The 23,781-nt window shown below is 46.2% G+C and overlaps 2 protein-coding genes across 3 annotated transcripts in view; both read right to left on the reverse strand.

The window, feature by feature from the left end:
- Positions 1–13,288, reverse strand: part of LOC116938581 (sodium/glucose cotransporter 4) — a 31,506-nt gene extending 18,218 nt beyond the window's left edge. Inside the window, exons 1-6 of one of the 2 annotated variants that reach the window (XM_076065914.1) lie at positions 12,760–13,288; positions 11,251–11,359; positions 7,669–7,740; positions 4,990–5,094; positions 1,290–1,454; positions 579–684 (exon numbers count right to left, since the gene is read on the reverse strand). In XM_076065914.1, the coding sequence (XP_075922029.1) occupies positions 579–684; positions 1,290–1,454; positions 4,990–5,094; positions 7,669–7,740; positions 11,251–11,331 (529 nt within the window). In that variant the 5' untranslated portion in view covers positions 11,332–11,359; positions 12,760–13,288. Of the gene's footprint in view, positions 1–578; positions 685–1,289; positions 1,455–4,989; positions 5,095–7,668; positions 7,741–11,250; positions 11,360–12,717 lie in introns of both variants that reach the window. The other variant, XM_032945907.2, reaches the window with a different exon arrangement.
- A 3,523-nt stretch (positions 13,289–16,811) lies between these two features.
- The window catches only part of USP24 (ubiquitin specific peptidase 24), a 57,576-nt gene continuing 50,606 nt past the window's right edge, over positions 16,812–23,781 (reverse strand). Inside the window, exons 65-66 of the mRNA XM_032945918.2 lie at positions 22,581–22,691; positions 16,812–21,292 (exon numbers count right to left, since the gene is read on the reverse strand). Coding sequence (XP_032801809.2) covers positions 21,236–21,292; positions 22,581–22,691 — 168 coding nt within the window. The 3' untranslated portion in view covers positions 16,812–21,235. The remainder of the gene's footprint in view (positions 21,293–22,580; positions 22,692–23,781) is intronic.

Raw genomic sequence — 23,781 nt, forward strand, 5'->3', positions numbered from 1 at the left:
TGGCTCTTCCCTAAGTCAGCTTTCAGGGAAGACAAGCTGGCCACACCACCCCTGCGTGCATCGTTCGGGCCTTAGAAGGTGCCCATTCTCAGCACTTGCCACAAACATATGTATAGTTAGATGGGGGTGCTTGTCTTTGTACTCTTGTTATACATATATGCGTGCAAGTGTATGGGTACATTTATATCATCATGTATGAGGATATAAGGAGCAATGGTGTACCAGTGAGTGCGATGCGCTACGAATCAGCAACCCGAGTTCGATTCCCGCTTATAGCCAACACAAGTGGCCATTATCTAAACCGGTCCTGGGGCTCCCCTAGGTCGACTCAGTCTCAATTGAGTACCTAGTGTGATGTGTACAAACAATGTCATTTGGGAGACAAAGGCGGCCGGGCGTGTTTCTGGCTACCCACCCCCTCGTGTGCAGTTCCGGCCTTCATAGGTGCTCGCTAATAGCACTTGCCCCAACAGTCTGGTAAGGCTATACGGGGGATATTTGTCTTTTGGACACTGTACGTGTATAAGTGTATAGGCGGATTTACATGTGTAAGTGTATGGCTACATGTGTGTCTGTACCGGCAATAGTGTAAATTGCTGTCACAGCGATGAGCACCACGGTGGACAAGTAGATGTCCCAGCCCAGGGACACCTTGATGAAAATAGCTCCAGCAAAGATGTCTGTCTACAGTGGAGAGACAAGACAAACAGGCGGACTGACGTTGACTTCGGCAGATGCAGCATCGTCGGGGCCTGTAGCTTGACATCAAGAATCCATGACGGGCATGATGACCATGCGAGCCCAGTTACCGACATGGGATTGCACAGTCACAGCCTCAGTGCCTGTGGTGCTGGAGGTGTGGCGGTGATGGTCTGGGGAGCAGTTGGTAGTGATGGTGGCGATGGTGTAAAAGCACCATACCCTGCACCTCCGATTAGCATGGTTGGCTACGCACGGTGCGAAAGAAGTTCAATATACATACAGAAGCAGATCTAGAACTTCCCAGGAGGTAGCGGCAGTCATAAATTGTTAAGCTTTTAAAATAACGCCCTACACTACTAAAAAAAGATATATAAATACAATACCAACTTTTGGGGTTGCCCCATCGCCTCGCCCCTGCATCCGCTACTACGATGGTGGCGATATTGGCGACAACAGTAGCAATGATAATGGAAGAGAAGGCGATGATGGTCACGGCGGAGAAAGGAGGTGATTGTTGTTGATGGTGGTGGTGGTGAGGTTTAGGCGTTACATGCGCGTGTGTGTGTGCGCGCCGCGCATTAATCCACCGATATCTTGGTGAACACGTAGAGGGCCAGCGAGAGCCCCGACAGGTAGAGTGAGATTCTCTGCCCTCCGAACCTCCGTCTCAGGTAGCCCGGCATGGTGAGCACGCCGGCGGCGATGTACACCGGCACGAACACCCAGCCCAGGGCCACCAGCACCCAGCTGGCCTGCACGCCGCCGCATGGGGGGCCAACTCGTTAGCAACTCCTAGTCCGGCGTACAAACCAGGGCACAGCTCCCGCCGTAGGCTTCTAAGATCACAGAGTCTGTCCTTCTATAGCGCATGTTTTCATGGATATAACACAATCGCGTGAACAGCAGTACGTCGCTCGAGTAGGAATACGCGGTCGTACAGCTGCCTCGGCTGAGCATCCACGCAGGAAGGGATGCTGCTGGATGCTTCTAGATGCTACCGACGCGCCTCAGTCTTTGTTCAGCCTGCATACGGGTCTCACGTGTTATTTATCATAACGCGATTTTTCCATAACGCGGTGTTCTTCAGGAACGCAACTGCCGCGTTATAGGAGAACACACCGCACGGCACGTCGAGTTATAGTCAGTAGCGTAATTAGCGTGGGGGCAGAGGGTGCCTTGGCCCATTCCCGTTGGTGGCCAAAGCCACGAGATGGAGCCCCCTTCATAACCACAATGAGATACGTTTGCAATAGTTATTCAGGCCCCAACCTGATTAATTGCCGCACCCCGATGAGCTGATAATGTCGTTACTACCGCCACTGGTTCTAGTTGTACTACGTCGCACCTCCGATGAGTATGGTTGGCTAGATACGGTGCGGAAGGAATTCAAAATAGGTACACGCATAGCCGACCATCGTGTACCCACCCCCGAGCAACCCAACTGCCCACACCGTGTGGAGTATTTGTGTGTAACGGTGTCACTGTCAAATTCTTTAGATGCTCACAAATGCAAAAAATGTTTTAATACAAATAAACAAACAAAAACTCACCACATTCGTTTAATAACAGTGGCCTATGAGTGTAAATATATATATACCCGTAAACATTTTGTGGGAAATGGCCCTTCTCAAAATCACAAATGGAAGAAGGGCCAATGGTCAAAACATCACCTGATATATATTTGTTCTCTTTTAAGGCAATATTATGATATTATTTTACTTGTGCATCACTGCCAACGCGGCAGCATCACCAGGGATTTTTTTAAATTCACAAACAGGAATGTGTTCTTCGTCTCGCGTACATTCGCTCACTTCTAACGCACAGGAAAGCATTTTGTTCCGTGTTCAAAGCAGTTTGCTATTAATTTTGGGCTGCGAACCTACTTGTGCACGACGGTGTAACTGTCATTCTCTATTAAATCTTCACATCTCCGACATTTTCACATATCCGATGTTATCAATCGTTGTCTTTCTAAATCATTTAGATTGAAAACGATTTTCTTTAGAACTGCTTTTTGTGTTAATAGTTTGTTGTCCTTCCCCCCGCACCTTCGATTAGCATGGTTGGCTACGTACGGTGCGAAAGAAGTTCATACGTAAATACGTATTTTTGTTTTCCCAAAATCTTAACTCGATTGTGCTATCGGCGTCAAGATGAAGAACCCACTGGGAAGTCTCACGTGATAGATGGGGATGGTTTAGTTTTATTTGTATGTGTTTGTGTGATTGATTTACCTTTCTCGTACTTTGCACTCCTATCGTGTTTTTTTTTTATATTGTTTGTTGTTGTAACATTCTTACCCGGCGCCATAACTGGACATCTGTGAAAAAAGAGCTTTATAGCTCATCGGATTTCTCCAGGATAAATATTATTCTGAATAAGCAGCTCGACCAATCGCGTCGTAGGTTGGCCCTGATGTCACAAGTGCATTGGGCCCACCCCCGCATGCCATTGGCTTGGAGATCACTCAATGGGAACGTGTTCAGCTTTGATCGGTACCGGCTGCTGACTTTCGATGACAAGAAAACCCGGTCATCTGCAGTGGCGGGGAACTTCTGCTGGGATCTCATCGACAACAAAGTGTCCCCGGCCATGAATGGAGCTCGCAACGTCCGTGTGCTCGTGTCATGAGATGCGTTTGTGGGAAGCGGTAGAGCAATGGTTAACACACTGCACTTTGAACCTGGGCACTGGCAGAGCCAGTGTGGGGGGGGAGGGGGGTGGTACGTGCCCCCCAATGATCCGATCGAAATCTCTAATTTCGATCGGATCATTGGAGTTTATTAGCAATAAATCGGCATTTTACGACCCCCACTGCCACGGTGAAGCATATTATTACGTGCCAGAGACTCTATGAGAAGATAGGACAATAGTCTGAGTCCATAATTGGCAATAAGTAACGGCAAAGCAGTTATAAGCGACTCAGAATTGTGCGCAGTTGCGGATACAGTACACGACTTCCCTGAAGACATCAACACCTTCAGCGAGCGCGATGCCGATCACACAACGCGGTTCGAATTTGACCCTCGATCGATGGCTGCGCCATCGCCGCACACGCATCGAATAAAAAGCAAGGGACAAGTCCTTACTTATTACTAACAACTTCTCTATCATTTTTCATTGCTGGAGGGGTTGCCCCCCTCTACCTGAAAATCCTGGCTCCACCATTGAACCTGGGCAGTACCTTGTTCGACCAACAACCGTGGCGATAATTTGAAACCGACCCTGGGCCTCCCGTAGATCGACTCGATCTTTAAATGGGCACCTGGCGCTGTGTGTAACCATCAGCATTGGGGAGACAAAGGTGGCCGGGCGTGGTGTTGGCCACCCACCGCCTCGTGTGCCATGCTAGCCTTCATAGATGCTCGCTAACAGTACTTGCCCCAACAGTCTGTTCAAGGCTATACGGGGGATCTTTGGCTTTGTTTATATGTGCGTCCCAATTGAGAAAGTGATTACTGTACTTTAAAAATAAATCTAAATACATAAATAATTGCGCTTATGTACAGGATAGTGTCAAAGTACAAAGTTTCCTATCAATTCCACAGCAGATGCATACCGTCTGGTTTTATGGTGCCGTGTGCATACAGATCCGCGTGTGAATGTGCACAACATTTCTGGCTGGTTTGCCTACGTTGAATCCTGCGTTCATCTCTTTGGATTGTGTGCGAAGAGCTCACAGATAACTTGACAGATCTGCACATAGCCCCATCGCCGAGAATGGTCAGGATACATTGCTCTCGGTCAGATAGCCTGCATACTCAGGCACGGAAGCTGAAGTAAGCAGTGGTGCGTACAGCTAACTTTCCAAATCAAAACCAGGGAACTCGGAGGAAATCCCACGCAGAACAGGGGGAAAACATACAAACTCCACACAGGAAAACGCCCAAATCGCCAATCGAACCCAGGCCCTATTTGCTCTTGTGTGCAAGTGTTGACCACTGTGCCTCCCCGTGTGTATGTGTGTCAATGTGTCAATGCCTGTAGTGGTTAATGCACTATGCTACAAATCCGGTGACCCGAGTTCAATTCCCGCTCACGGCCAACACCACTGACAATGACCTTGAACCGGTCTTGGGCCTCCCCTAGGTCGACTCGGCCTCAAAATGAGTAACCTGGCGTGGTGTGTAAACATCACCACGAGGGAGACAAAGGCGGCCGGGCGTGGTGCTGACCACCCCCACCCCCGTACGCCGTGTCGGCCTTCATAGGTGCTCGCTAACGGCACTTGCCCCAACAGTTTGTTACGGCTACACGGGTGATCTTTGTCTTTGTGTGTGCACATACGTTCCACTCAAACCCTCCAATCGCAATTCCTCCGGCGGCCCCTGACCCCGCGAGCCCGATGAAGAGGCCGCTCCCCACGTTACTGGACATCAGCGAGGCTCCGATCTGTCACTCACAAGGCATCCAAAACAAACACGTGCCCACAGTATGTACGTGTAGCGTAATAGCGCCGGCTGGTGGCCAACAGCGGCAACTGTGGTGGACAAACAGTGTACACGCCGGCGAGCATATACACGGTGTGTGTGTGTGTCGGCAGGGCGGAGGAACTGAGCTAAGGGGCCGTCCATAAATGACGTCACACACCTGGGGGGGGGGGTCAGAAATTTGTGACGATGTGTGACGAGGGGGGGGGGTTTGAGAAATGTGACGTCACATCAAAATGCGCAACTTTAAATAAATATAGACAACACGTCCTACTTAATTAATGACAATAGTTTAAAGCGATTTGAAGCATGTTTTATTTGGGGGGGGGGGGCAGATCTTTGTGACGTCATATTTGAGGGGGGGGGTCTGACTTTTTGTGTCGCCGTGTGACGAGGGAGGGGGGGGTCAAAAATCGTCCAAAATCGCGTGACGTCATTTATGGACGGCCCCTAAGGGTTATTATGGAGGGCCCCATCTGGAAGCCCCTGGAACCTGTTAGTGGGTTCGAGAAGGGAGGCGTGGCCAGGGCGGAGCCAGGCCGCGCTGGGAGCATAAAAGGGGCCGAGAGCGGGCGCCTGAGGCAGCCGCTACTGGGAGTGGATCGTGCAGTTGTTGCTGGAGTCTCGTCGCCATCGTCGCTGCCGTCCTCGCTCGACATTGCGCTGCGAGATAGTTGTTGGTTGTCTTCGTCAGCGCCGTCGGTGTTAGTCGTCGGCTCGTGCTGTGCATAGGCTTGCGGCTGTAGCGTGTGCAGGTCGTGTGTGCTCAATAAAGAAAGTACCTCTACAAACATACTCTTTGGTTCTTTCGGTTAAAGTCACGTAGGTAAAAAAATAAAACAAAAATGAAAACTAAATTACAAACCTCGTCTCTGACTCGCTGACACTACATATGTATGAAAAAAAAATAAGAAAAGGTTTTACCCCTTTCTGGAAATAAAACAGGTGTTAAGATGTTCAAACACCAAAGAGAAACCTTTCGCACAGGATTGTACGTTGAACATGTTGAACTTGCTTCGCACCGTACGTTGCCAACTGTGCTAATCAGAGGTGCGGGTCATATGTACACAGAGCGTCCCTGCAAAGAGCATACGTACACACACGGTACACGGATACTGTACCTGCCAGGGCTACCTCGTGGGCTGTAGACGGCATTGTGGCACAGCATTGCTGGGTGCTCCGGTGGCTGGGAGATGTCAACTATCTCGCCTGGTATACAGGAGGTCGTGGGTTCGATCCCGACCCGGACGTCTGTTGAATATTTGGAGTTTTCGGGTGTCTTTGTCCCAGTGCTCGTGTGGATTTGTCTCTGGGTCCGCTGGTTTTTCCCTCCACATTGAGAATCAACATCACGCGTTTAGAGTGATTTGGCTGCTATCAATTCCACGTGATGATGATGATGATAAGCCACTTCGTTGGGCTATCATTTGTGATAGCCAGGTCGCATCTGAAACATAGCTCTATAGCTCAGTGGGCCTTAGCTGGTTCAAAACAAGGTTGAGTTAAATTTCGATTTAAAGCTTTCGTGACTGCAATGATTCATCTTCTTTGGTTCTTTCGGTAAAGTCACGTAGAATGAGAATAAAATAATAAATTGATAAAATAAAATAACAATAATATTCTCACGACGTTTCATCTGAACGTGGCTCTCTCACTCCAGCGCTGTCCTACCAGACAGTCTCGCTCCCTTCACCTGATGAAGGCCGCTTGTGTTGTGGCCGAAACGTCGTGAGAATATTATTGTTATTTTATTTTATCAATTTATTATTTTATTCTCATTCTACGTGACTTTACCGAAAGAACCAAAGAAGAAGGTTGAGTTAGTTTGGAATGCTGCTATGTCGGGTGGTGGCGGTGGCTGTGCACGCCTGTAATCCAGCAGTGTGGAGGCGAGGATTGGTGGATCGCGCAATTGTTGTGAAACTCCCTTCCCGTGGGCATCAAGGTTGTCATCACCCTGGCTGGCGAGCAGAAGGGGGTGCAGCAGGTGACTTAATTTCCATCTGTTTCCATCTATATGGGGAATGAATGTTACCCGCCCCACACGTGTGGGCTCCAGTTTCCTCAAGATATTTTCGCTAACCACTACAAGACTAAACACGCATAGTTACAGATACCAAGACAAAGACTGTTGAGGCAAGTGGTGTTTGCAAGCACATATAAAGGCCGGCACAGCACACGAGGTGGTGGGTGGCCAGCACCACGCCCGACCGCCTCTGGCTTCCCACTGGCAATGTTTACACAGTCCTCGTTTAAGGCTGAGTCGACCCAGGAGAGGCCCAGGATCGGTTCAGATAATCGTCAAAGGTGTTGGCCACGAGCGGGTATCGAACTCAGTTCGCCTAATTCGAAGTACAGTGCTTTGGGTGGCAGATTTGTGCCAGAAATGCATCATGTGTTAAACAAAAATGAAAAGAGACTTGACACTCTTCACAAATACACATGCCTACACACACATACATACAGACACACATACATAGAGTTTTAAACACAGACACAAGGGAGTGAGCGAGTGAATGAGTGTGGTTGGACTTACCGGGAGCCATGTCATGGTCCTACCGGCCAGAAAATACCCCCCCACCGTCGAGCGATTCGTCCGGCACGAAGCCTGGGGAGGGGGAGAAGACCGGCAAGAGATTCACAATGGCCAAGTCAAGTTCCCAATTACCATGTACGTATTTATGTTGAACTTCTTTCGCATCGTATGTAGGCAACCATGCTAATCGAATGTGCGGGGGGATGGGCAACAAACTAAAGACAAAAAACAGTTCTAAATAAATTAGGTTTTAATTTAGATGTAAAACTGCATATCTCCAGTGGCTTCCTAATATCTGGAGGAAGAGCGTTCCAGACGGCCGCAGAAGCGCATCTGAAAGCGAGTGATGCGGTGACCATCTTTGTCCTATTGGTGAGCCAAAAAGCCGCTGCTGCGAGGATGACCGTGAGAGTTTGCGTGATGGTTTATGCTCCCTGACGAGATCAGCAAGGTATTGTGGTTCATTTGTGGCAAGCACTTTGTGTGTGATGAGTGCGACCTTATAACGTATTTGTTTGGCAACCGGAAGCCAACGCAGCTCAGCGACACACTGAGCCGCTGCCACCATTGAGATAATGGATTTGTTTGTATAATTTCATACGTAGAGGGTTTCACGTCCAATATTATGATCCAATGGGTTATATGTTTGTGCACTGGGTCTGGTTGTCTTTTACAAGGGCTTCCTAATATTGACCGTGTTCGGATCATAATGGCTATGTTGGAGATACTGCACCGGCAACACTGAGGTTGTGGGTTCGAGCCTTGGGTCTTCGTGTAACATGTCCACGTCTTTGCTTATACCGTTGTAAAATAGTACAATTGCATGTTTGTTGAACTTCTTTCACACGGTACGTAGCCAACCATGCTCATCAGAGGTGCGTATATAGTGTCATAATGGCAAATTTAATATCACGATGGTGAACATTGCAAATCACACGTCAAAAATGGCACGAGGACGCCACAGAAAGTATAGGAAACCGAACACGGTCAAGGGTAGAGAGGTGAACAACAACACGAAGCAGGCAGGGTGATACCGACCACTTCATCTCCTGACATCAGAGAAAGTCCAGAAAACAGTAATAAAAATAAAAATTTTGATTTTATCCGGCATTATTCATGCAAAGAGCATCCAGAAACACTGAACGTCACGAAACCTGACCACATCGCAGCTGTATGCAGCAGTAAAAAAAAAAAAAACGTGAAATGTGATTTGAATATTGTAAGGAAATAATGGCAGGGGCATCTCAAATATGACAAGCCAATGCTCCATGAACAGATCAACAATATTGAAGGTTTTAATGTCGACAACTTGGGCTCGCATTCATTGCTCTGTCATGACAGAGTGCAGCAAATATTCTTGTGAGGACCCATGCATGTGTAATGACAGGGTGCCACCTGTCGGCCTGAAGGGGTATTCGTGGTTATGGGCATGTTACGTAATGTCTAATTATGAGGGAGGCGTATCTGGGGTAAAGGTGTAAGGCGGAGTCAGTCGGGAAGTTCCAGGAACCTGCTCAAAAGTTCTGGAAGGAGGCGTGGCCGGAGGCGGGGCTTGGCCGCGCCGGGGGGTATATAAGGGGAACAGAGCCAGAGGTTCGGTGCTGTTGCGGGTCCTGAGTCCTGGCTGCGTCGCTGCTCGCCGTCATCTCACTTCGTCGTCCGGCCGTGTGGCTGATCTTCTGCAAGGCTCTCATCGTCGCCGTCGCTGCGCTAGTCAGACAGCTGTGTAGTTGGACGCCGACGATGGGGTTGTGTAGAAGGGTCAGTGATGTGTAGCTACGTAGAACGTTACATAGATGTATCGCCCAGTGTTGTGCTTTAAGTGTGAGAATAAATAAGAAGCCTTCTACACGACGCGTCTCGGAAGTCGCTCACTACACATGCACCCATGTTTTTGAGGCTTACCTATGAAGGAACAGCGTACAATATTTTTAGCTACAAGCCCATTGGCTGCACAGAAATCCAGCAGCCTCCTACCATTATCATTGAATTAATCTGCATCGTCCGTTCCGATCACGTTAATATCCCAGTGTTAACAGCATGATCCACTCGGGCAGTAAAGCTGCACGAGCACTTGGGACAGGAAGTCACAGAAGGCTTGACTCATCAGTCTTTGCCTGTGGTCCCTCCATGGATCGTTGTCTTTGGTGGGGGTATCGGCAACCATCACCAATGCTCACATTGCGTCTGCTAAAAAAAAAATGTGTTGGAAATTTCAACCCGATCTACGCCTTTGCTTTCTGGATCTCATTAAGGGCAATTACACGATCATTAAGGACCTTCGTGATGATGATGTGCAGCCCTGGAAAAAGCTGCATGGCTAGGAATTCAGAATCATCCTCCGTGTGGCTAAGGATGCCCTTTGAAGCTAAGTGGATCCTGCCAACAAATTATAGCAGTGGTGTCACAATCGACCTGTTTGGAAGAGGCTCGTGAAAGTTGCTACTGCGCGACCGGTCGAAGCCACTGTACAGCAATAACTGGATGCAGAGAAGCAACACTCAGATGCGACCTGGCCACAAATAACAGCTCAGCGAAGTGGCTAATCGTGTGGACATTAATAGCAGCCAAATACTCTAAATGCGTGTTTTTAAATGTGGAGGGAAAAACCGGAGGACCCGGAGAAATTTTCACGCGACCACGGGGAGAGAGACACCGCAATCTTCAAATATACAGCAGGCGTCAGGGTCGGGATCGAATCCACAACCTCCTGTATACCAGGCGAGGTAGTTAACATCTCCTAGCCACCGTGGCACGCCCTCACAACAATGGGCAGAGCATCCGGCAGCTAAAACCCATCGTTGGCACAGTGAAACGTGCAGGTGGTGCATGTGCCAGTCAGTTAACCCAGAGCATCTGGGTCTGTGCTGTGATTTCCAGACAGGGAGCGTTTTTGCCACTTCACAGATCTCAAAGTTCGCTCAGCCTGGCATCATTGCCGCGGTGACATCCCCATCATTTAGTCGCGGCTGCTGCTGTTTTTGTAGTATGCGCGTATTTTTGTATTTGTGTCTATGTGACTGTGTACGCATGCGTGTGACTCAATGTAAGGGCAGTATGTGTATGCAAGTGTTTATATGCGTGCATGTCGGTGTGTATGTCGGTGTGTGTGTGTCAGCGGAGCGGCGGTGTAGCGGTTAGCTCGCTGCGCTACAAACCCGGAGGCCCGAGTTCGATTCTCGCTCACGGGCGACACCGATAACGATTATCTGAATCGGTCCTGAGCCTCCCCTAGGTGGACTCAGGCTCAAATGAGTACCTGATGCGGTGTGTAGTAAACATCACCACTAGGGAGACAAAGGCGGCCGGGCGTGGTGCTGGCCACCCACCCCATCGTGTACCGTGCTGGCCTTCATAGGTGCTGCTCGCTAACAGCACTTGCGCCAACAGTCTGGTAAGGCTAAACGGGGGATCTTTGTCTTTGTGTCATTAGCACGGTTGGCGACGCACGGTGCAAAAGAAGTTCAACATACGGTACATACAATCAGAATCTTTAATTGTCCTGGAGAAATGTCTGTGTGCGTATCTAAGGACGAAGTGTCTACAGTGTATCGACTGTATGTACTGCATTGAATAACTCACCCACATCCCAACCACCATCACCAGTACGAAGTAGACCACCAACACCACCACATCCACAGCGTCCAGTACAGCGTAGTCCATTACGAACCTCCCACGGTTTACCTGGGTCCTTAAACACCACCAGTATCTACACTTACACTTCACACCCCGACCGATACACCTGCTCGCTTAACACGCCTGCATGGACACAGCTAACACACCTGTTTATACAGCAGATAAAACACCTGCATGGACACAGCTAACACACCTGTTTATACAGCAGATAAAACAACCTGCATGGACAGAGCTAACACGCCTGTTTATACAGCAGATAAAACACCTGCATAAACAGCTAACACGCCTGTTTATACAGCAGATAAAACACCTGCATGGACACAGCTAACACGCCTGTTTATAGAGCAGATAAAACACCTGCATGGACACAGCTAACACACCTGTTTATACAGCAGATAAAATACCTGCATGGACACAGCTAACACGCCTGTTTATACAGCATATAAAACACCTGCATGGACACAGCTAACACGCCTGTTTATACAGCAGATAAAAGACCTGCATGGACACAGCTAACACACCTGTTTATACAGCAGATAAAACACCTGCATGGACAGAGCTAACACGCCTGTTTATACAGCAGATAAAACACCTGCATGGACACAGCTAACACACCTGTTTATACAGCAGATAAAACACCTGCATGGACACAGCTAACACACCTGTTTATACAGCTAACACGCCTGTTTATACAGCAGATAAAACACCTGCATAAACACAGCTAACACGCCTGTTTATACAGCAGATAAAACACCTGCATGGACACAGCTAACACGCCTGTTTATACAGCAGATAAAACACCTGCATGGACACAGCTAATACGCCTGTTTATACAGCAGATAAAACACCTGCATGGACACAGCTAACACACCTGTTTATACAGCAGATAAAACACCTGCATGGACACAGCTAACACGCTTGTTTATACAGCAGATAAAACACCTGCATGGACACAGCTAACACACCTGTTTATACAGCAGATAAAACACCTGCATGGACACAGCTAACACACCTGTTTATACAGCAGATAAAACACCTGCATGGACACAGCTAACACGCCTGTTTATACAGCAGATAAAACGCCTGCATGGAAATCTGACAATTAACAAACCTGTCAATATACTTTAAGCATAACACGCCTGCACAACGCACCTGTTTATATATCTAAAGACTATCATACTTATTTTTATACCTTATACTTAAGACACCTTTATAATCACCTAACACATAACACTTTTCTATATACCTACCACGTAACACACACACACACACCTGTCTGTATTCCGAGCACATAAACACACCTGTCCGACCTAACACTTAACACACCTGTATGATCACCTGTCACACCTGCCTGCCTCACGCGTCACACCCCTCGTCTAACACACTACTCTGTCTACCGAGCGCCCAACACACCTGTCTCATCGAACACGTAACACGCCCGTCCACTGGACGCACCTCCGCACACCTGTGTCGAACACACGACCACACGACCACTCGACCACTCGCCCAATAAACCCCCTGGAAATGTTCAGCCGCCCCCAATAGCGGAGGCGGGGAGATATGGAGATTGGGGGTCAACGGAATGAGTTGAACCTTAACCCCCCCCCCTACTCCTGGGAGTGCTGCCAATTAATTACTAATTAACCTCCCTGTACGTCATTAATTAACCCGTTCCATCGGCTCAGCGGCTGTGCAATGTGCGAGAGAGACAAATACGGATGAGGTGTTGATAAAAATGTTCATACACTCAATTTGGCGGCTTCTGTTGCACCTGCAAGTTTTGAGGCTGAGCGGATCTAGACGCTGGACAGTGCACGGGTGAGGAAGAGGTAGGTGGTAAGGCCCATAGACCATGGGTATTCGGTTCAGATCTCTTGAAGTCTCCCTCGAAACAAAGTAACCCTTGGTCCGAATTGGGCTTTCACCTGCTCAACAAATGTCCACGATCATCGACGTTACTTTTGGAGATGATGTATTTATCGGAGAGGTGGCAACTCATCCGTTGCCGGCCCTGAGTCGGCGGTGGAAATGATGACCGCTACGGACTTCCCCACAATAGTAAACGTCATCAACGACGATTACTGATGAGAATGACGATGGTGACGAGGCTGGTTTTGCTGCAAATTAATGAGGATACCGCCAAGTGAACCCTAAACCGGGATTTGAACTCGCGACTTTACCACTCAGCCGATCGCGATGACCCCCGTAACACCCAGGCTGATTTGAAGATCTCATTATTGCACTTCTTTACACAGAAGTGTCTCGCCGACTCTTGTTTTTTTCACCGAGGATCCTGCCAAGTGTTTTCCCAGTAGGGGGGGGGGGGGGGCGGGCAATGATTGCTTTGCACAAAATCCCAAACGAGAATCTTTTTCAAATTTACCAAATTTGGACCATCACACCGAAAATGACTCGCTCTTTGATAATTACGTCACAGGATATTTAAGGTGTACTGTAAAGTGGACGGTGCATTGTATTCTTCGGGTTAACACACCCAACAGTATTAATCAGCGTGGCCACTAGACTTCGAACCGCGAGCCATGTCCCCTGGTGGCACGTTGCTGTTATAGTTCCAATGTCAAACTCACTGAATAATACTCTTTGGTTCTTTCGGTAAAGTCACGTATGGATTCCTGCAGTCACGAAAGCTCCAAATCAATATTCACCGAATCATCTGGAGTAGTGTGCTTTGTCTACAAACGGTTGTTGGTCAAATCCAAATTCAAAGCATATCCTAATTAAGAGAGCGTGGGACAGCGCTTGGTGGAAGTAAACCACTGGTGGAAATTCCTTGTTCTCACGGCAGGGTCAGTCTATCCACAGGTCATCCACCACAGTTGACTCCCAACGAAGTGATCTCGTGTGTTCTGTTAATGAATCACGTCCGTAAGTGTGACCACTTGAACTATTTACCCAATTGGAATTTAATGAAAAATTAACAGCTTTAAGTAGCGATCCAGTGCTTATTTGGTAACCAAAATCAATATCTTCACCGGTTCCGTGTCTCTACCACAGCTATTAGAAGCCTCTTGCGAGAGAAACAGCCCCAGGGCTCGAACTCATGCTCTTAAAAATAGTGGTCCAGTGTCTTTCGCGCAACCATCAGAAAATCAAGGTGGCCACTGTGAACCCAATAGGGCCAACCTGTCCATCAAAGAAGCATCAGTTCCTCTAGAATGGAAACATTCCTATGTCCGTCCACTTCACAAAGGGGGCCCTAAAGATGATCCCAATAACTACCGACCTATCTCAATTTTGTCCCCATTGATGAAAATTTTTGAAAAATTATTGAACTACCAAATTAGCAGTTTCCTGTCCACCAACAATCTACTACATCTAAAACAATCTGGGTTCTGGAAAAAATACAGCACCACATCTGCTGCATTAGACTCTTTGAATCAAATTTACAATAGCCTTGATATAAGCAGTACTGTGCCTGTCTTTTTCTTGACCTGTCCAAAGCTTTTGATACAGTTGACCACAACACCCTGCTTAGTAAACTAAGTTGCCTCGGTTTTTCCGAGAACACAGTACAATGGTTAAAAAATTACCTCTTTTCTCGCACCCAAACTGTATTCACAGATGGTTGGAGGTCAAACAGTGTTAAGATAACAAAAGGGGTTCCACAGGGTTCCATCCTCGGCCCCCTCTTGTTCTCTCTTAATGTCAATGACTTGGGCACTGAACTGGATCATTCCAGGGTAAATCTTTTTGCAGATGACACGATACTGATTACTGCTGGCCGCTCTCCGGATGACGTGATTGCTAAGCTCCAGGGTGATTTCAACAAACTACAACATCAGCTAGTTTCTCTTAAACTAGTCCTGAATACCTCCAAAACCAAGGTGATATGCTTCTCTCCGGGACTAAAGCAGGAAGTTATTTTTCCCCAATTACATTCCTTGAATAATTATCAAATAGAGCAAGTCAAGATCTATAAGTATCTTGGGGTCATCCTGGATTCAAAACTTAGTTTTGAAGATAACATTGATTATATTGGTAAAAAGACAAAAATAAAAATTGGTTTTCTGTATCGACACAAGCACTGCTTCCCCCCAATGTTCCGTTTGGAATTGATACAAGCTACCATACTGCCTCTACTTGACTAGTGTGACATCGTGTATAAATCAGCCCCAAGTACTGTACTGAAGAAGCTTGATTGCATCTATCACTCGGCCTTAAGATTTGCATTGAACTGCCCATATAGGACTCACCACTGTGATCTCTACATTGGGTCAAACTTAACATCTCTTAATGTTCGACGGCTTGTGCACCAGATCTTATTTATTCACGATGTACTTACAAAAAATTCCGCAGACTACCTACTGGATCTCCTCTCTGTTTCAAAGAACAAATTTGACCTCAGGTCTTCGCTCATTTACCAGCTTCACATTCCCTATTGCCGTACAACAACTGGAGGAAGGGCCTTTGCTATTGATGCCCCCAGGGTCTGGAATGCTATTGCCAATAAACTGCAACTTGAATCACTACCTATGAGATCTTCACTCAAAACTGCTCTAGAGGAGTTGTACAACCCTAGCTGCCACTGCTATTCAGTGGCCTAAAATATGGCTCTAGATTTTGGTGTTATAATTTATTTATGTAGTTTATTGTTTACAATTCGGTCACAGTCCCTATGATCACTGTTACATTGGATTTATGGCTTTTATTTTGGTGATTTCGAAAAGTTTTTTTTTGTTTTGGCCATGTTTTTGTTTATTGTAGTACGGAGTTAGACTGATGGCTTTAATCTTACTTGTCTTGTGGTTGTTGTTATTTGACTTGCATCCCACTGGGATTTTTGCACACAGCGTTGGTGTACGGTGCTATTTCAGGAATATTTTGATATTTTTTTCCTGTATTTTCTGTTTGCACAGTCACATAATCACTTTAAGATGTTTTCTTGTTCATGTTTTTTGTTTGTTGCGGTTGCACCCGATTCAAGAGCCGAATGGCTCACAGGGCTATACCAAATAAATGAACTATGAACTATGAGCAAGAACCCGTGGTATAACCCCTACAAAGGACAATTATTCAAATTCCCATCGGAACGTGCCGAGAACGGACGAGTATCCATACTTTTAATCGCAACTACGCTTCCTAAACTGCACAAGAACAATATTGCCTGAAATGTCTTCAAGACGAGCTGAATTGTTCTATCACATAACCGGTATCTCAACACATGTCAATAACACTGCTATAAAAGGACAAACTATAACAGACGATGTGTTGGGTCATACGGCATTTCATGGCACATAAGAAGGTCCATTGCGCAGAACGTCGCCCATGGAATGTCTAATTTAAAGGCCACAGTGTGAGTGACGAGTGTGTTGGGTTTATTTGTTAATTGTGCACCGCTGCCAACGCAGCAGCAACATCACCAAGTACGCCGATCTGTTTTATCAGACAGCGTAGCACTTTTTTCACTAAATTCGAACAAAAACATGTCTCTTCTTGTTATTTTGGTTGCGACCCGAACTTTATAGTTTATAGACCCAGACTAAGGCTGTTTTTTTAACCAACGCTTTATTTGTTAAACCCCTAAAGTAAATTACATTCATCCACTCCAGTCCCCCAAAGCCTATAAACAACGCTTTACATCCATAATTAAAATGTGAAAAAGGCAAGCGACGCAAACCAGAGACAATTAAATTTTCTGCAGAAAAGCCATGTCCTAAATAAACTTTAAAATTAATAAAACGTAAAAACAAATTCAGTTGGTTACATTTTTGCATATTTATACCAAAAAAATAACTGTTTAGCAATTTGTGCTTCAACCAAGTTAGTTGGCTTAAATGTTCACACATTGACGATCACTTGACTGTTTACAGCCGTTTCAGTTAAGATAAAGATTCAACAAGCGGACCGAGTGATAGAAATAACGTAAATGCTCTCTCCTGGTTACGGGACGTCAATCACAAGAGAGAATACATCTCAGTGGACTCTCGTCTGGTTAAATAAAGGGAATTGATCACTAGAGATAATGGAACTCAAAAAGTTATCGCTTGGTTAAAGGACGTCGGTCACAAGAGAAAATAAATCTCATTAGGCTCTTGTCACAAAATAATGAATCTCAATGGGCCCTCGCATGAATCAATAATTCAATCACAAGAGACGATCAATCTCAGTGGGCTCTCACCTGTTCAAGGATGTTAATCGTAACATTGAATAACTCTCAATGGACTCTCACCTGGTTAAAGTATGTCAATCATAAGAGATAATATATCTCAATTGGCCCTCAAATGGCTAAAATAAAGGGACAATATATTAATGAGATTATATCAATTTTAGATTGGATTTTAAACGCACGCCAGATCTGGATCTTGACAAATACCCATCGGCATAAAAGGCTGAAAATGGGTCTTTGGCACTCAAAGCAGTTTAAAACTGGGTTTAAGGGATATGCAAAATTTGGCACACTTGCACATACGTATATATAGTACATTACACACACTCATATACAGACTTCCAAATATTCATATACGTAAACAATCAAATACAAAAACACACATTCATGCACACACACACTCGTACAACACATCCTCAACGATACATACACACATTCATTACAGTTCGCAGCCATGTTACATACACACTATATAGATATATACCAATATATGTACCAATATATACTCATTTACACCAATTAGCATAGCCATACTCAATAACATGTAAATGCACACACACACATTCAGACACATGCTCCTATACTCTCGTATACTTTCACTATACAAGAACAAAAATCCCCCAATTATCCTCAAGACTGGTTCGAGCAAGTTCTGTTAGCGAGCACCTATTTAGGTCGGCATGGCGAACATGGAGGTAGTGCAGCCAGCACCAATGCCTGACCCCATCATTGCGGACCTGCCCATCCTGGACATCCGTGAAAAAAAAAAGTTTCATAGCCAATCGGATTCCTCATGCAATCTATATAAAGATTCCGATTCTGATCTTCTCGCCACAGTGCTGATGGTTTACACACTCGGGTGCTTATTTAAGGCTAAGTTGACCTCGGGGGATGCCCAGGACAGTTATAGATACCACCTTCCACTGTTTGGTATCAACGGTCAGGAAGCAAACCCAGGTTCACTGGGAACATAGCTCAGTTTTCAAACTGCTGCGTACCCCAACACACGCACACATATACCAGCAAACATGCACACCCTAAACCACAACATTCTTTAAAACATTAATCTCAAGCTTTAAGACAAATGTTAGTCGAAAGAAATCCAAGAGGCCATCAGAACATTGCTACTCCATTCTCAGGCAAAGGTTGTCTGGGTGTGTAAATGTTAAATGTAGTCAATTTAAAACGTGTTCCACCCTCTGGAATCTTTAAACAATTGAATAGCAATATTTAAAATAAAATATACCTACCAAAATTGGGGTTGTGAAAAAAAAACATTTTAAAAGAGTCCTCGGTTAAAACCTTAAATTATAAACGCTGCAACCGAGCCAGCACCGTCAGGATCCTGGGTTCAACAGACTCCTCGAGCTTGGGGTCACTTGCTGCGTGCCCATAGCCAGTTCACAAACAAAAAAACCCACGTGCCCGGTTGACAACTGGGCTGACGCTCGGAGTCCAATAAAATCCTGCACCAAGCTGAACACAAGCCATGCAACTCTCACTCTGGGCTGCGTAGCTTGCTTGGCTGAGGAAGCTACCCACGCTTCAGATTGGCGGGCCTGGTAAACAGCTGTGACATACAAGGGGTAATGGAAAAAAAGAGATGCATGCTGTGAATGGCATTTCTCGAATTAAACTAATTTCACAATTGTGTTAAAAATAGGCACGGCAGAACATTTCCAAAATAATGACTGCTTCCCTCTGGCCGTGGAGAGAGGAAAGGGGGATGGGGAGGAATCGAATCAATGGAGCCATGTTTTGGGGCAAGAGCCGAGCCGTGTCAGCTCATTCCTGTAACAACCGAAGTACAGCTTGAGCCTAGTTGCCAACTGTTGTGGGAATGCAACATCTTTCTCCCCGAGGAGGTTAATAATGGCTATGTCAGAGGGAGTGAGCCAGCACCAGCCATGAACACACCCAGTTGCAATTGGTCTTGATTTTAAGGCTTCAGATTGGTTTAACAAAAAAAATGATTTTGGGTTGAATGCAATTTTAGTCATTATTCAGCCGTGAGGACTCATTCAGTCAAAATAAGGGAGAAAATTAAACTGAACTGTAGGATAGCCACTGAAGGACATCAACGGGTAAAACATCTGGAATTCAGGTGGCTCAGAAGTGAAAGGGCTGAGCTGCCATCACTGGAATCCTGGGTTGGAAATCAGTCACCCCTCTGTGAATAGGCTTGATTTCAATTGTAGTGAGTTGTTGGTTTCAGCCTGGTCACCAATAACTACACAAAAAAACCATAAAATTTTATTTGGCACTCACGATGGTTCAATTCCAAATCAGTGTAAAATTATCAGTTTGCCTTTTCATGTGATGGACAATTCTCTCTTTCAGGTGAATTTTTTTTCTCTCTGGTGGATAAGGGAACAGCTGAGGAGATTCCAGAATTAGTTCTGTGATATCTGCTGAGTGTTCTATGTCAGTTCTGTTTCATGACGCCAATTGCAAAATTAGGATGAAATTGGGGGAAAATAGATTAATCCATTCATATTGAAAACATTACATCAGTTTAATATTCAACACTAATTCCAGACGTCAATGCCTGGGTGCCTGAGAATGGAGTGGTGTGGTTTTAATGCCTGCTCTTAGGAATTCTGTCATTAAATCTGCTTAGCACCAAGTGCGATGTTTGACGATGGATTTTCTTTAATCGAAAACTGAAAATAACAAACGGAAATGCGACAACCCCAACGAAACATATGCGGAAACCAAAGCAGCACCAGATAGCGGCAAAATGAAATGTTGGAAAGTAAACAAAAAGTAAAAAAAAGTAATAACTTGACAAATGTTTGTAAAAATAGCAAACCAAAACGCAATGGTCAAATGAAAAAAACAAATTTGGCAATTTTTTCTGTTTCCATTTGAAAAGTATTTGTATTAAAGGCACGTCGATGTTAGGGTTTGCGGTAAATCGCTTCGTTTTAAAGGCAAGAGAGGCCCTTTGCAAGGCTCAGAGCTGCGATTTCATTGCAAAAATGTGCACTTAATTTGAATAATTTGACTGTTTTGATATACTCCGGTCTGGTGTATCTGGGTTCAGAGCAACACGACTCAAGGAGTTGGGAGATTGTAAGTTCAAATCCCCAGCCCATCATCATTATCATCATCTCCTTCATCATCGTCGTCATACCTCCAGGGGTCTATAGAATGAGAAGCACCACTTTTTCCAATCAATAACTGTGACCATCATATGGACAAAAACTGACCACTAGCATGGGAATGTGGAATTTCCATCTCTGGCTCAGAGCCACCAATGAAGATGAGCACCACAAGTTTGACACAAATTGGAGCAGAAAATAGTCACTTTAATTCTATATGTTTTATTTATTTATTAAGTTTCCTATTCCTGTTCAATTAAGCCCGATGTCTGGGTGTCTCCCTCATGTGGTTGATGATGGCCGAGTCAGAGACACCAAAGGCCTACCTTTCAAGCGCTGGGTGTCTCCCCAAGGGGGCAGCAACTCACATCGATTGGCAGCCTCAGAGCAGACATTCCACATTCCTATGGCCAGGGGTCAGTTTATCCACAGGACAATTTTATCCAGATCACGATTATATATGTTACTTTGACTTTGAACACAGCCTTCCATCTGCTGTTGTTGGGCAGTACAGAACTATGTTGCCAGCCTGGCTGTCTTAGTGGAGTTATTGTGCAGTGTCTCTCCTCCGTGGAGGGTTTTCAAGCTGAATGTAACTCGGTAAGGCAGTAGGCGGACACGGCGAGGCAGCATCCTCCTGTGAATGAGTCGCGGGACTCAGAGAGAGGCGTTCCCAAGCCAGGGAGGGAGAGGGAGGCGATCAGGGATCAATGTCGGTGATGTCTGCGTCACCGATTTTCATTGGGGAACCCAGAGTCTGAAAAGAACAAAAATACACAGACAGAATATATATTTACACACACAGCACCATCATCACCATCAGCAGATGCAGGTGGTCAAGCCAGATAACCACGTCAGGAGTAGCGGAGTTGTAATATCGCTGTGATGTCTCCTTCGAATTTATGGATTGGAAATTGCGTCGTTATATGTTAGTCTGTTCTGGAAGACAATAGTCGCGCACTGAAGAAGGTTTACATTTTCTATTTGTGCATGAGGTATCCGCATTTGCCATGGTTTGTGCGGATGCGGTTTAGGGTTAACCATGAGCTCCATGGAAGATCAAATTCGGGGATCTTCTGCATTGGGTCTTTCACAAGGTGTTTGTTTGCGAGTTCTTTAGAACTCCACTCTGCTCTCAAACCTTCATCGGTGTCAAACTCGCATTGTTGGAGCACATGGATCCAAAAGGGCTTGCGTGATAGGTCGCCTATTATGTTTTCTATTAAATGCAGTGTTATTGATGAATGTGTTGAGTTTTTTGGGCTACTTGTGCTTGTGCACCGCTGTCGATACACTATCAAATGAACTAATAAATCTAATTGATGTGCATTTATGGATTAGCAATTATAATGCGATGTGCTTTTCTGCTTCTATAAAACTAGGGTTTGCGGGATTCGTAGCACAGTGTGCTAACCGCTGTGCCATTGCTCTCCACTCGTACAACACGAATACACAAACAGATTTCAACTGAATTTATATTCACACAAAAGACAAACCTGATGGCCATGTCAGATCATAATGGCCATGCCAGATTTATAACGGTAATTTCAGTGACCGTGAGCTAGCACCGATTCATTGCTGGGTCTGAGTCACAAGGCTGGGTGGATGGTAGACAAGAGCATGGGTCAGAGGCCGGAGGAACCACAGACGACCAGGAAGGCAGCCACACAATGAACCGGCAACCAGCAGATGCCCAAACTCTGGGGTCCTCTATATATACTAAGGTGTTATTGGCCAATTAATGAATGTTTGCATGTGGGAGGAAATCACAGCACCCAGAGAAAATCCACACATGCGAGGGAGAAACACTATCCCAGAGATGAAACAGGAAGTCCACATTTTTGCTATACAGCCTTCCTCCTGGTGAGCCAGGATACACCACAACCTCGACATAAACAGGGAGTTTCACAAAATCTGTGCGATCCACCAGCCCTCGCCTTCGAAGTGCTGGATTACAGGCACCCACAGCCGCCCACAGCCGCGACCACCACCCGGTTAAGAGCTCCAAGTAAAAAAAAAAGTAGAAAAAACATTCTGGGAGTCACCTGTTCAGCGGTCCTCTGAGTGGTGTCTGTGGAGGCCTCGTCCTCAAAGGCACTCACAGTGCCGGTTGCGTCCTTCTCATTCAGGAGGGCTGTGATGCCGGCCAGCGTGTCCTGCACCCACAAACATCATCACAGCATATCAATAATGACACGTACGAATAATCTGCACATAAAACAAGTGCTATAGACATCATAGTAATAATACACTGACAGACGTAGGCATAAGCACGGCAGAGGTGGCGTGCACTGCGGAGATTCCGCGATATGGAGATCAGTCCATGTGCAGGAGCGATATGGATTGCAGCACAGCGAGGTCATGCAAGATGGCGACAGCTTGCGGAGGCAGACATCCAACAGTGGACGACCGATGACGATGAACGTCATGCAAATGCATGACGTTCAATCAATCATCAATCCAATATTGGACACGTGCCATGTTCAGCAAAAATCTGAGATGGAAGGGTGCCCGGAACAGAAAAAATTTATACCGATTTAAACTAAATGTTAAACAAAGTAAGACTGCTGGTGCTGTTGATAATAATGATTTGGACTTTGTAACATGCGCACAGTTCAGAGAGAGAACGATTTAGAGGTGCGAGAAATCACAACCAGAAAGGCAACTGGAACTGCCGCTAACAACTGCCCGATCTCTGTGGTGCAATATTTGGATGTTTTAAAAAGTCCATTAACGGTTGTTTATACATGTGTAGTGATTGTGATTGCCACAGTATGGTGCCGGGCTTATGAAGCCATGGCAGATAATGTGTTGGCATTATGTGTAGACCGCTTACTGGGCGTAGTACCAGCCTTAGCGGGGCTTGGGTGAGCACTGGTCAGCGCGGAGGCACCACGTACAGTGTGCGGTGCGGGCTCCCGGTGAGGGAGCGAGAGGGAGTGTCAGCCAGCCAGGGTTACGTTGGGGCATGATACGCTGGTTGACCTGCCGACACGTGACCGGATGATATTGGAGGGGGGCCACCGGTGGACGGGGGCCGCTGGGCGGTCACGTGGTCTGAAAGAGCTCTCGGGAGCCTTCAGGAAAGAGCTCGAGAGATGTAGAAGGTGGGCGGGGTGAGGGGCGGAGCCAGCCTCAGCCCAGGCCGATATAACGGGGGGCCCCGTGAGGGGCTCGTGGTTCTTCGTGTTGCTGGTGAAGAAGATCCAAGTCGGGTAAAAGAAGCCTCTAGCCACGCGGTCCGGG

The sequence above is a fragment of the Petromyzon marinus genome, chromosome 1, assembly GCF_048934315.1.
Source record: "Petromyzon marinus isolate PM22_M1 ecotype Great Lakes invasive population chromosome 1, UKy_Petmar_22M1.pri1.0, whole genome shotgun sequence".
Classification (NCBI taxonomy): Eukaryota; Metazoa; Chordata; class Hyperoartia; order Petromyzontiformes; family Petromyzontidae; genus Petromyzon; species Petromyzon marinus.